The sequence below is a fragment of the Myripristis murdjan genome, chromosome 18 (genome assembly GCF_902150065.1).
Source record: "Myripristis murdjan chromosome 18, fMyrMur1.1, whole genome shotgun sequence".
Taxonomy (NCBI): domain Eukaryota; kingdom Metazoa; phylum Chordata; class Actinopteri; order Holocentriformes; family Holocentridae; genus Myripristis; species Myripristis murdjan.
In genome coordinates this window covers 4,519,772-4,533,985 of record NC_043997.1, presented here as the reverse complement: position 1 = coordinate 4,533,985, position 14,214 = coordinate 4,519,772, and the positions used below count along the sequence as shown (strand labels likewise).

At 42.3% G+C, this 14,214-nt stretch overlaps 1 protein-coding gene across 5 annotated transcripts; it reads left to right on the top strand.

The window, feature by feature from the left end:
- The first annotated feature begins 43 nt into the window (after positions 1-43).
- Positions 44-13,990, top strand: LOC115376424 (programmed cell death 1 ligand 1-like). 5 transcript variants are annotated; one of them, XM_030075994.1, is made up of 5 exons: positions 44-141; positions 792-1,005; positions 1,259-1,311; positions 1,658-2,017; positions 12,682-13,987. In XM_030075994.1, exons 2-5 carry the CDS (start codon positions 923-925, stop codon positions 12,750-12,752), a joined length of 567 nt encoding a protein of 188 aa, XP_029931854.1. In that variant the 5' UTR covers positions 44-141; positions 792-922; the 3' UTR covers positions 12,753-13,987. The 5 variants fall into 5 exon arrangements, with proteins under 5 accessions (XP_029931854.1, XP_029931851.1, XP_029931855.1 ...); XM_030075991.1 differs by lacking the exon at positions 12,682-13,987 and adding an exon at positions 2,134-2,765 and having other exon boundaries at positions 52-141; XM_030075995.1 differs by lacking the exons at positions 44-141; positions 792-1,005; positions 1,259-1,311; positions 1,658-2,017 and adding exons at positions 6,163-6,246; positions 8,595-8,647; positions 8,995-9,011; positions 9,134-9,354 and having other exon boundaries at positions 12,682-13,990.
- The last annotated feature ends 224 nt before the right edge of the window (positions 13,991-14,214 follow it).

The following is a 14,214-nucleotide window of genomic DNA, read 5'->3' as shown; positions in this document are numbered from 1 at the left end:
TCGAGTTTCATTCTCACTATAAAATGAAGGGGAGGAGGCAAAGCAAGGCAGAAAGTAAAGAAATCATAGCCTGTTGTCTCTGCGCCACATCTGACAGCCGGAGCAGCTCAGACGGGACTTTTCTTCTTGGACTTTGATCACGTAAGATTTTTTTTACTTTCTCGCTTCATTACTAACGAGCTCGTGTTTGTACAAGTCAGGTCAGGTCTGTTCAACAGGATCAGAGACACACACTTTAAACCACCTGTTTACACCTTTACACACTTCATGTACATCACACACACACGGCTTTGACACAACGTTATACAATAAGAATAAGAATCAGAATCCTTTATTGTCACTGTTAACACTGTCACCAACATTACTGTGAAAATTGGTTTAGCAGCTCTACAGGCAGCGAAATAAAAACAGGGTAATAACAATATATTCAGTAATAAACAATACATACAGAAAAATGTACACTGTAAAAAAATAGATATAATTACATACATATACATAATTAAATATATATCATTGTTAGTTTTCTCTCGGGGATCAATAAATTACTCTGATTGTGATTTCTCACCTCCCTGTGCCTCCAAAACACTCGGGCTGTTCAGGGGGCAGAGTTGCATCAGCCTGCAGCTTCAGCCTCGTACAGGCTGCTGCCCCCTGCAGGCCGCAGCCTGTACTACAAACCACGTGGCTTCCCCAAAACATGTAAACAAACGTTGTAGTAATACCGGTGCTGGTGGAGATGCAGTTAATGTTTGCTTCCTCAAGAGCTCTGATGTTAGTTCTTCTCTTTCCAGATGATTCACAGGAGTTTCCCCAGAAACATGATGGAAGGACTCCAGGACTCTTCCCTGCCGACTGAAGCTGGTCCAGGTCCCTCTGAATCAGGAGAACTTACTTATAGAGCAGCAGCTCGGTGTTGGCATGCATGTTGGAGTTAGTAAAGACTTTTCTACAAGTTTGCAGAAGCTCCAGCGGCACAGCAGATGTGATGGTGTTACAACGTCCAAGGTAGGAGAAATGGTCCACATCTTCAAGGCTTACTCTGTGTGTTGGTGGTGGGGGTGGGGGTGTGGAGGAGTCTGGTGGGGCTGATGGAGAACTTTGGTCATTTTTAATGTTCATGGCCAAACCAAGGAGTGTGTGTGCCCTGGCAAAAGCATCCAGTATGCTGATAGTTTCTTGTCCTCTGGTGTGAAGAGGCTCTGCTGCCTGTGATGCCTTCACTGTCCATCAGATGTGTTCATGTCCTCTGCTTCCACAGGGAGGAGATGATCAGCATCCTGCTGCTTGTTGTCCTGACAGCCTCTGACTGTGGTGAGTTCACACCTTCTGCTCTTCAGACACACATATGGAGATATTTATGAAAAAGAATCAGAAAATATTCACACTTGAGAACTTGAATAAGAGATTTTGGAAATTTTCCTCTTAAAATGACTCAAAACAATTAATTGATTATCAAAACTAGCAATTAATTATTTAAAAAAATGTTCAGCCCTGCCTAAAATACACACAGACATGGCCCATGTCCCCAGAGCATCATGGGACATGAAAACTCTGCATCAAAACCTGAACAGGCAGAGTTTGACCTTCATCAGGTTCAGATTGGATTATTAGTTTGTATGTCAACATGATTATTTTCTCTCTTGTGTCTCTCCAACAGGAGCTCTTGTCCTGAATGTGAGACAGTCTGTCAGTCAGGCCGAGGAGAACAGGAACGTCACCATGGAGTGGACCTTCACTCCCAACATGAGACTCAAAGACATGGAACTCCATTTTGCATTATGGGTATCTGATGTTAAGACGTTGAAGACAGTATATCTTCTACTAGAAGGTGTTGAGCTGTCAGGATTTCAAGATGAGCAGTTTGCAGGACGAGTTGGATTGGACAAAGACGAGCTGAGAAAAGGAAACATCAGACTTCATCTGTCCAGACTCAGGACTGAAGACTCAGGCGTCTATCGATGTAAAGTGTCCACTTATCATGACGGGACCATCAGTGAATGTTCACTCAACGTCACTGGTAAGTAGAACTCAGTAGAACTGTGATCACTGGTGGAGAGGCTCGCTCCACTTTCTTTGAACTTTCTGTCAGATTATGAGAGTAAAATGTTTCCTCTCCTGGTTTGATCTGTGCAGCAGCCAGGATTCAGCCCACAGCTGAGGAGACCCAGCCGGCAAGTCGGGGAAGGATCGCTCTCTTCATTGTGTTGGGACTTTGGGTTGCAGCACTTTTCCTCCTGATGTTCTTCACTCTGCATGGACACATTTCTTCTCGAATAAATCTCCAGCATGTGAAAACTGGAGGTAAAACACCCTGTTAATATCAGTGGGAGCAGAGCATCAAGCCAACTGATCAGACTTGAGATCTCGAGTCTTTGGTTTTCTGGACTGAAACAGAGTCACTGCTCCTGACTTTAATAGGATGCTGTGAAACAAGACACTGCCTTCAGACGGACGATGTTTTTTTTTCTTCATGACAAAAAAACAGGACACAGCTGAGGAAGACAAGCCATCGAGTCGGTGAAGGATCCGTCTCTTTGTTGGACTGGAACTTTTCTCCTCTCCACTCGGTGTGGACAAACTTGTTGTGAATGAAAAACGCCGCCTCTTCAGACTCACAGGGAACAAACTCACACACTTTGTTCCCTTTCAAGCGAGTCCAACACCTCCATGAATCTGTGATGCTGTGTTTGACCAACGTACATGCACCTGGAGTCCAATAATCAACAGAGATGGACAGAGTACTCTGCCCCAGTACTTGAGTAAGAATAAAAATACTACTGGTCAAAATTTACTCCGTTACAAGTAAAAGTAGCTCAGTCGACATGTTACTCAAGTAAGAGTAACAGAGTACTTGCTTTTAAAGGTACTTAAGTATCCAAAAGTACATGCTTTTAATTTTACTTAAAGTAAAAGTAAGAGTAAGAGTATATTTCTTATTTTTCACATCAATGAATTACTGTAATTTTTTCAATTTATAGGACCTTGTGCCTCTTGTTTCAGAGAATTAACGCTTTGAAACCACCTGCACTGATGTGCTTGCGTGTAGAACCACAATGTTCTCCAAAGCCTGCAGAAACACCTCTAAAAACAAATCAAATGAATGAGGTCATAAGACTGAGACTCGCAGTCAGCGGGTTCATCTCTTTCTTCTCTTGTTTTGAGATGTTGGGAGTCAAAAGAGCGTGGTGACTTTGGCGTTCTCCTTACATGGGCAGGGGATGACGTATTTCCACTTTTACATAGATCCCAGTGGAGAACGTGTCCTGTGATAAGTTTCCTTCTTTGACAAACACAGCTTGTGTCCAATAGGATTTTAGAAAAAACAAAACAAAACACAGCCGACCTTAAAGTAACGAGTACTTTTCAGCCTTCCTAGAATTTTACTCGAGTAAGAGTAAAAATATTTGTCTTGGAAATTTATTCGAGAAAGAGTAATAAGTATCAAAGAAATCTAATACTCATAGTAATAAGGTACAAATCCTCAGAGTCTGTACTTAAGTACAGTACTCAAGTAAATTTACTCTGTTACCGTCCACCACTGAAAATCAATCAGTGTCATCAGTGCTGACAGTCTACCTCATATTGATCCAGCATCTCTCTCTCTCTCTCTCTCACTCACACACACACACACACACACACACACACACACACACACACACAGGTGATTCTGCAGTTAACAGAGGGGATGTTTGCACTTTACATTTCTTGTCTCATGCTGCTGCACTTTGTTTTCATATCAGTGGATTATACGGCCTCTGACCCTCTTGAGGAAAGTCATTTATTTGATTTTTGCCCTCATTGTAACTCAGTCCGGATTAGAGATTAGAGTTCCTCCACTCTGACTGCCACCTGTCAATCAAATCTGTATCTGCTGCTGCTGTAAGTAGTGTGTTTAATAGCAGGTGTCCCCTCCCTGCTTCCTCTTCATTTACCTGTTGATTAAAGGTGAAACTGAGTTTGAGTTTGAGTTTTTATTCAGTCACACAAACAATAAATAACACGTTCACATTTGTAACAGTGTCATCCAAAAAAGAAAACGTGACTGAAAAGGCACAGGCAGAAGCATAAGCTTATTTTAAGCCTGTCCTATGACAGATCAAGCTACCCTTCAGCATTTCAGCATTTTTATAAATACAAATGGAAAACAAAGACAAAATTACATCTGATATAATAACTGTTTCAGATAAATCATCATCATGTCTTCTACTTGTTCCACTGTTACTGTTTTTACAGCCGAGTCCTTTTCTGTTACTAAACTTTAGTCTTAAATTCACTTCCAGTGTTAAAAAGGTACTGACTCGTTTTAAATCTGTTTCTCTGACGCCTGCAGATTCTCACAGAATGAAGGAAACGTCAGACTGCACTTTGGTCAAGATCATAATGTTGTGAGAAAAATGTAGAAAAGAAAAGTAAAAGTTGTAAAGTGTAATTCCATTGCCACTGCTTTGGCCACGACATTCAGTTCAACCCCAGCTGCTTAAACAGGACGTTACCCAGAAGCCTTTTCTTCAGTCTGTGATTAGAAAGTCTACAGCGGCATCTTGTGGTGAAACATAAACACACTTTCAACTGGATCACATCACACAAACATTTTTCTTACCAAAAAGACATAAATTATGAGGGATTGGTGTTTAATGGGGGCCCACATTTATTTTCATGATTTAATAATAAAAAAAAAAAAAAAAAAACACTCTCGGCCAAGAACTGCCAAGGACCCTGATTGGCTGTCAGGACCCTGGGCACGTGCCCAATGTGCCCAATGTGCCCGCAGGGATCCGTCATAGCCTGGACGGGCGGGACTTCCTCTCTTTGTCCCCAAACACATGCTGCAGGAGGTTGTCTGGTGATGTGTGCCATGTGTCTTTTGAAAGTATTTCAATGTAAGTCAAGTTTCATTTTTTGATGAGTATTATATTTTTGAATTAAGCCAATAAGTTAAGGGCTGATTTTGATTTAACTTGTTTATTATGAAGTTAATCTCAAGTTTGACGAAATATTATTTGAATCATCTACATTTAACATAACATGTGTGTGAAAGCCACATTTCTGTTTGTATTTATATTATATTTTGGACAAGATATTGTAAACTTGTTTTCTGTCTTTGTAGAGCCATTGGTACTCATCATTGGCACTCATCCAGTTCTGTCACCAATTCCCGATTCCTGATTGAAAGACAATAAACTAAGAATTGAATGCAGCCTTGTTTCCTGTGTGGTCTGTGTGGCTCCAGGTAGAACCTTGAATCCACAACACTAACACGAGCGGTCTAATCAATATGGTTGATCAGACTCAAAGTGTAAATGATCATAAAAGGCAATACTGATTGTAACGAGTGTGAAATGGATCAGCTAGTTTAGATGGAGGATTTGGAGCATAAACCAGCATGAAGCAGTGTCTGTGTGTTTTCCCTCCCAGGTCTGTTTAGTTTACTCACCTTTGACTTAAATTAAATTCCAGTTGACATTAAAGAGGCAGAAAAAGTCCTCAGGTTGGTTTTCTGACAAATGTAGATACAGCACAAACATTAAATAGGAATACAGTTTAAATGCATTTTATCACAATGTGGTCATTAATTAAAAAACAGACAGTATCCTGTGGCAGTGTTAACCAAATTTAAAAAACAAAGTAAAGGAGAGCGCTTTGAGGAGAAGTTAATTTGTGCGGGATCCTCCTCGACCTTCAGCAGTGAACAGATCTCTGAGATGGATGGAAAAATGTGTTCAGCTGTTTCAGTTCATTCATTTTATTTTATTTTTGTCCTCCTGTTCCTGTCCTAAATAAAACTGTAATGAAATATTCAACACCTGCAGCTACACACTTTGTTTCCTCTGCTCGTTCAGTCAGTTAACATCTGGGCCTCCTGCCAAAAAGGAGGAGCCAGCCTGGTGTGTGTGTGTGTGTGTGTGTGTCAGTGTGTCAGTGTGTCAGTGTGTCAGTGGCGGTTCAGTCTATGTTGCCGCCCTAGGCGAAATTACTGCCTTGCGCCCTTCCATGTTACTACGTGCCCATAGCAAAACCGTCCCTGGTGTGTGTGTGTGTGTGTGTGTGTGTGTGTGTGTGTGTGTGTGTGTGTGTGTGTGAGAGAGAGTGTGTGTTTGTGTGTGTGAGTGTGTGAGTGAGTGAGTGAGTGATTGGTGCTTGGCTCTTCCTGTAACTGAATACCAAATGCCCTCTTTGTTCACTACAAGCTGTGAAGCTGGTGTGTGCTGTGGTTTGTGGACCTTCTGCAGAGTAAACTTCATGTGGGTAGGTTCATGATTTCATTTGTTTTACTCCCTCACTCTTTTCCTGCTTTCTTTCTCGTGCCCTCAAGTGTTGTAGTCAACGTGTGCTTGACAATGTAGGAGTAGAACAAAGGCCACGTAATAACCACGTGGCCTTTGTGTGAATGGGCCAAGGATCTTCATAACAATTACGACATTATACTATATTCTTATGATTTTATTATTGTACGGCGGAGCGGGGCGGTGGGGACTTTAAACCCTTACTGCCTGAATTTATTTACAATTATCTAGAAAAAAATATTTTTGTGTGTGTTTCTGCCTTCAAGCAGATGCTAAATTAAGTAGAGAATGTTAAGTTCAAAATAGCACATACAATATATATAAATTTAGGTATGATGCAGATTAGGCAGGCATAATTGCGCATAATAGTAATTAAACAGATTTTCCGGTCTCACTTATGTAGATTATTTTATTGATGCTGCTTTTGCTGAAACAGGGCTTTGAAATTGAATAACAACATGAGGCACAGGTGAACACTGCACTTTTCCGCCTACTTTCATCCTCTGGCTTTGAAACTGAGTAACATGTTTCTGTACAATCATCACAGTTTTAATGTAAAAATGTAGTAACAAATACACAACTGGACTCTATATATGCGTGTATCTAGCCTACACCTTCTATGACTGTCAGTCTGACTTTTGGTTCATTGAGAGCATCTTATTACTGCTAAATCACTTTGCTGCACATTCGCAAGGGTTGGTAGGCGATGCCCTTGTTCGCAAGAAGGTCTGTAGTCTTCATCGCTTCATCGCTTCATTGTAGTCTTAGTCACTGTCCCTGAGACAGCTGTCATCACTTTCGACTGAAGGAGCTAAGCCTATTGCTTTGCTACTGAGATGCTTGACCGGGATAACCTAATTTAACAAAACCATTTATTCCCAGTGCACAGTTACAGTGTTTCAGCCCATTATCTCTTGTTTCCATCACACATAAAAAATACCGAGCCAACACACTCAAACATTTCCCTAGTGATGGGCAAATGATGGCTCATAGTCTTTCAGTGCATTCTGAGCCAATGGCAGCTTGACAGGTTTGAGTGGTTTGACGCTATACCAGCTATATACTATGCATCATTATTCTTCAAAATGGGGCTGTGAGGAGATAGAGATTTGGAGAGTGAAGATGGTGTATTTTGGCAGTTTTCATGAATGAATGACCACACAGTTTTTTCTGAACTTTTATTGCTGACACGGGATTGAACCAGTGTGTTCAGTGTGTTTCAGTCGTGCTCTTGAGAGGTTGCTATGGCTTCATTTGTCCACCAGATGTCACCGTCACTGAAGCCTTGAAGCTTTGAATCTTTTTCGGCACAATTGTTAGGAAAGCCTCAGTGCTTCATGAGGCTTCACCTGCCCACCACTACCAGTATCGCGGTCAAAAACCATTTGCCCTTCCGAGTCAAACGCCCGCCGACAACAGTGCCATCACTACCTATAAACACCTGAGCTAGATGATAGCACAGCGACACCCAAAGTATATAGAGGGAATAACAACTCAAGTTAACACAAAATATATTTTGCTCCTATAGCCTACTCTGCAAATACTCTTGTACATAGTCTATATTTCTATTTCTGCATAGCCTAGTTATATAATATTTAAAATGACATAACACTTTTCGTTCCTTTTTTGCACGGCAAGCGGTGTTGTTTCCTATTTACAGCCACTAAGGGTTGTGAATTTTCTCACCTGTGTTTCACTGCATCCAGGGCCGTATTCAACGTAGACGTAGGCATACTCTGAACAACCTGTTGCATTACGCAAGCATTGCAAGTGTGGAAGCCGAGAGGGCCATTCTCCTCGCGACTGTAGCTGAAGAACTGTCTGAGCAGGACATTACTTTACATGGACCATTAATTATAGATGTATAGGAGAGTGGGGTAAGTTGAGCCGTACAAATACAAATCAAGTCTAATTGATTGACTGATTGATTAACCAATCGTGAGTTAATGATCCTCACCTGGACCGAGTACCTCATGTTTCTCTTTGCAGCAGCCTCTTTGACAGGTGGATGGTGTTGTAACAATCCATCAATAGATCGATAGATAGATCGATCAATACACTTAATGCTGTTGTTTTTAGGGAAATGCACTCCAGCTTGTTTCGAATCAAGGTCACTGGCGCCATCTGGTGGCAAAACGACATTACTGACTTTTTCTTTACAACATGTGAACTCAGGCAGAGAGAACCAACCCAATGATTGCTGAGTAATATGACTGATTTTTCTTAATTCTGCTGTTGTTTCAGTGTTGCTAACTTGTGTGTGATGCCTTCACTGTCCATCAGATGTGTTCATGTCCTCTGCTTCCACAGGGAGGAGATGATCAGCATCCTGCTGCTTGTTGTCCTGACAGCCTCTGTCTGTGGTGAGTTCACACCTTCTGTGAAAATGTTTATCAGCACAATGAAGAAACTCAATCTGTAATCACAGCTTCAGCTGTAGTTCTGTCTAATATCCTGCATAGCTTTCTCATTTATTTACTTTGTCCATTTATATTCTGCGTTTCCCAACTGGCACCTGTAGTCTGCTCCTCACTGCTGTGATGACCCAGTGCCCCCTTCTTCTCTAAAACTAAACTAACATACACTTAAACTCCCCAACATAACCTTTTCATTGCAGCATTTTTCCTTTATCAGGTTAATTTCTGATTATTAATATTCACGCAAAGCTTCCCCGTCTCTTTGTATCTCACTCCCTCTCTCTGTCCAGCAGCATCGCTCTCTGTGAAGGTGAGGCAGATTTCATATCAGGCAGAGGAGAACAGCAACGTCATGATGGAGTGGATCTTCAGACCGAACTTGACCCTCACTGTCCTCAACATCTACTGTGCATTTTGGTTATCTGATGATAGGACTTCAAGGACTTTATATCACCTACAAGACGGTGTTGAGCACCCAGAATCTCAGCATGAGCAGTTTGCAGGACGAGTTCACTTTGACCAGAACGACTTCAGAAACGGACTCATCAGACTTCATCTGTCCAGACTCAGGAGCAACGACTCTGGCATCTATCAGTGTCAAGTGTTCTCTGGTGAAAACGAGGGTGGCAGTGAATGCCTGCTCAACGTCACTGGTAAGTAGAACTCAGTAGAACTGGACCAGTAAGTGTTTTGTAGACTAGCAAAAATATTTTAAAGTCCAGCCTCTGGCTCTTGGAAAGCACTGCAATATAACATTTTGAATGTACATTTACTGATAAAGTACTCTTTTAGGTAAAAGACCATTAAAGTAGTGCAGCCTGCTCAAGAAATATGCACAGGTCCACTTTTCACGGTCTTGTTTGGACATAAATACTATAACAATAAGATAACAGCTGCTTTACATGCAGGTGATTTGTGGCCTGGCTTGCAGTCTGCAGAGAAAGCGCTCCGGCCTGTCATCATCACCAGAACCAAACACAATAACTTCTGTTTTGATGGACGTTTTGGTGCATCCACTCCTTGATTTGGGGGATAAACTGACCCAGTGAGCTGATAGGATAGTAGTCATCAGACAAAAGGGCTATGTAAAAATGGGTGTCATTTTGTTGTCCTGGTAGGGACAGCATGTAAAGCAGGGGTGTCAAACTGGTGCCAAGGAGGGCCGAGAGGCTGCAGGTTTTCATTCCAACCAAAAACTGCAGCAGGTGACTTCAATGATTAGTTCCTTCTCTCTGCTTGAAGGCGGGGGAATCAGTCAAATCACCAGGTGGAGGTTTTGGCTGAAATGAAAACCTGCAGCCTCTCGGCCTCCATGTCACCAGTTTGACACATGTGATCTAAAGGCTGAACAAAAGGGGGCTGAGGATCGAGCCTTGAAGAACTCCATATCATGTTAACGTTTTGAGAGACAAGTGAGGCCCGTTTCTTTTGTTGTTAGTTTGTCACAGTAAAAAGTTTCCTTTTGGTGTTGATCTCTCTGCAGCTGCAAGGACTCAGTCCACAGCTGAGAAAACTAAACCATCAAGCCTGGGGATGATCTGCCTCCTGGTTGGATCTGGACTTTTGTTGGAGAGCATTTCTTTGTTTTGTGCTCCACTCTGTATGGACACGTTTCTTCTGAATGAATCTCCACCATCTGGAAAAATGTCAAGTCCTCAGAGTGAACCACCTTCTGCAGATCAAGGAAGACTTGATCCTTTACAACACCTCTGTAGCGACTGAGGCCTTGTTCTTATAAACTATAAAAGACACAATAAACTTTATTCCATATTTGACAAATCCAGACAGACGGCAACATCAACAAATGACCATCATGTTTTCAAAACTGGTGCCAGTTGCCCTGGATAGAACTGTATTTACTTTTCTTTTTTGTACTGTGTTTTTATACTGTTTGTGTGTTTTTTTGTATTTTTTTAATATGTGATGTTATGCAACATTTCTTCTTGAAGCATCTTTCTTTGACTTCTAGAGATTTGAACCAGCTGTTATCATGGCTGCAGGGTCATTTCTCTCAGTTAGGAGTCTTCTTAAGCAAAAAAGACTATGTGGCCAAAGCTTGTGCAGTGTTTTTATACTGTTTGTATTTATTTATTTATTTTGTATTTTTTTAATGTGATGTTATCTTAGACACTTCTTACTACAATAAATGTTATGAATCTGGATTTAAAGTATGTTTGTGGACTTCCCTTTATATGATTTTTGGCGACAGTAAAATATTAGGTTGTGGTGTGCATCACGCTGTAAGGGTTTTGTAAAGGTTACTCTAGCCATAGTAAATCAACAGATCCTTGTGGCTATTTTTCCAAGCCACTAAATTAAACCTAGCAAATAACAAGTGCACTGATCTATTAGAGAAGAGCTGCCATCAATGAGTGTGACTGTTGCTCGCATTTGCTTCAAGGGCTATTCTGGCGGGTGTGGCTCCAGTGGAAGCAGGGTGGACACTTGGATGAAGGTAGTTAGTCGCTGGATGTGGCTTCTCGCCACTGGGCTCAGACCTCAGCAGGACTATTTGGGTAAACCCTTTGAGGCATGAGGTTCGGACCCTTTTTAGATGGAGAGCCGGTCCAGACCACCTGTACAGCGGTAACTGGGATCTAACAAGGGGTTTCAGTAAAGTATTGGACCACAAGCCACCGTGACAGCTTCAATGCTACCTGTCACTGATTGTCCAAGTCTCCAGAGCTCCACTGGAGGGACGGAGCTCCATTCCTACAAAAATATTCCCTCTTTTGGTGTTTGAATGATGGTGGTGGAGAGTCCAAAATCTCCCATAAAGTGTTTTAACTGGGCTGAGATGTGGGGAGTGTGAAGGCCACAGCATCATGAGTTACATCATCATCATCCTCATCAAAGCAGTCAGTGAGCCCTGGTGCCCTGTGGATGAGGGGCGTGGTCATCCCGGAAGAGACCACTCCCATTAGGATAGACATCATTGGATGAAAGGTGATCACTCAGGGAGCCTGCCTTCCCTCTAAGGGGACAGGTGGAAAATGCCCCCCCACAGCACAGCAGAGCCAGCGGACCCCCCCTCTGTCAGGGTCCAGCATTCAGGCCTGTAGAGTTCTCTTGGTGGACTCACCCACTTGTCCAGAATATGGTGAAGGGGGATGACTCCTCACATTTTCCTACATCTCTGTAGACTGATGCCACTCAACTCTCAAATTTGCATCTGTCTTTGTAGTGAAGCTTTGTGCTCTGCAGCCCTGTTCTGATGTCCCTCTATACATCCAAGATATTTTGGAAGAATGGAGCTTCGTCCCTCCAGGAGACTTCAGAGACTTGGAGAATCTCTGCCAAGGAGCATTGAAGCTGGTTAACACCTTACTAAGTCACTTTCTGTTGGTTTTTCCTTTTATTTGTCAGCCGTATGTATATTCTGTGTTTCTGATTCCCTCAGCTTCATTTCCTAATGTTGGACACAACAGCAAAACAGCCACAAGGTGGCACCAGAGACACTGATAATGAGCCATAAACTTCACTTTACCTGACTTCCCTTCTCTTTCACTAACAGGAAAACTTGTAGTGAATGTGAGCCAGCCTGTCTATCAGACAGAGAACAGTAACGTCACCATGGAGTGGACCTTCACTCCCATATTGACCATCACTGACCTCAACATCTACTTTGAATTATGGTTACCTGAACTTCAGACGTCTAAGTCTGTATATTATCTGAAAGACGGTGTTGAGCTGCCAAAAGCTCAACATGAGCAGTTCACAGGACGAGTTCAGTTGGATAAAGACGAGCTGAGAAAAGGAAACATCAGACTTCTTCATCTGTCCAGCCTGAGGACCAACGACTCAGGCGTGTACCAGTGTGAGGTGTTCACTCTTCATGATGGGGACGCCTGTGACTGTTCACTCAGTGTGACTGGTGAGTTGAATATTCTTCACTGATGAAGAGCGGCTGCTCAATTTATTTTGTTCTCTTGTCAGATGATGAGAGTAAAATGTTTCCTCTCCTGGTTTGATCTGTGCAGCAGCCAGGATTCAGCCCACAGCTGAGGAGACCCAGCCGACAGGTCGGGGAAGGATCGCTCTCTTCGTTTGATCTGGACTTTGTGTTGCAGCACTTTTCCTCCTGATGTTCTTCACTCTGCATGGACACATTTCTTCTAGAATAAATCTCCAGCATGTGAAAACTGGGGGTCAAACACCCTGTTAATATCAGTGAGCAGAGCATAAAACCAACTGATCAACTTGAAAAGACAGAAAGGAACTTCAGTCTCTGATTGTCTGGACTGAATCAGAGATCCTGCTGCTGACTTCAACAGGACGCTGTGAAACAGCAGGGAGCAGCTGAATGCAGCTCTGTGCCCGAGACAAACTTCCCTGCTGCCACAATAAAGTTTATTATTTAGTTCTGATAATGGTGAGGGTCGCCTGGCTCCAGGAGTCAACCATGATCCTCAGAGTCGAGCGACGGACCGATGGTGGAACGAGTCAGGTGACCCTGATGACACTGAGGACGGTGGTCCCAACAGGGAGGAGCACTAACGAACCCACCACCTGGAGAACGACCCCACAGGTTAAAGACCCGGGACGTCCCACCAGTCTGTCTGAACTGGAGAAGAGAAACGTCTTCAAGAACCTACAGACAGTCCAGCTGATCTGCATTCAGCTCTGGATGGGACTGAGCAGCACTGATGCACTCGCCTGCCTGGCCTCCAGAGGATATTACACTTTGCTCATATTAGTACATTTGCTTTATCATGTTTTTATTGGAATACTGTTTGTCCTACTGCACTTTTCAGTTTTGTGCTGTTCACCTCATGTCCATCACTTGTGTTTTAACTCGCCTGTTTCCTTGTTATTTTATTGTTTCATGAGTTTTTGCTGGAGTGACATGAGGCTTCTGATTCTGATTCTATTCTGTGCTTTTCTATTCTATCACCTACTAAGTTACATACAAATAGACTTGAGTAAATAATTATAATCATAAATACTAACCGTTAATCTACATTTATCAAACTGAATCACTTTATTTTTCTTGATTCATGTTGTGTCATTTAAAGTTCTCTTATCTGACTTCTCTGGATCATTGATGCTTGAGAAATGTTCATTTATTTTACTGCTGTACTTATTTAAAATTGTAAAAGAATGATAAGCACTGTTGCACTATAGCACACATTACACTTTGCACATATTTGTGAATATGCTTTATCATGTTTTTATTGTGAAATTGTTGGTCCTTTTTACTGCACTTTTCAGACAGCTAACCCCGGCCTATGCTCTTGTATTTTAACTCACCTGCGTGTCCGTGTTGTTTGACTGTTTCTTGAGTTTTCGTTGGTGTGACATGAGGCTTGTGATCATAATGTTCAAGACTTTAATAAAAGCGTCAAACCTCACTTCCCCCCAGGTCCTGTTAGTTTTCTCACCTGGCCTGGAGCTTTCTTGGTTTAAATCAGATCTCTCAGAGAGAAATGTAAAATGAGACCCGTGCTGAGTGTGGCTGATGTAGAAACCATCATCCATGCATCTGTCACGTCATGTACTGGTCTGTGCTCTGG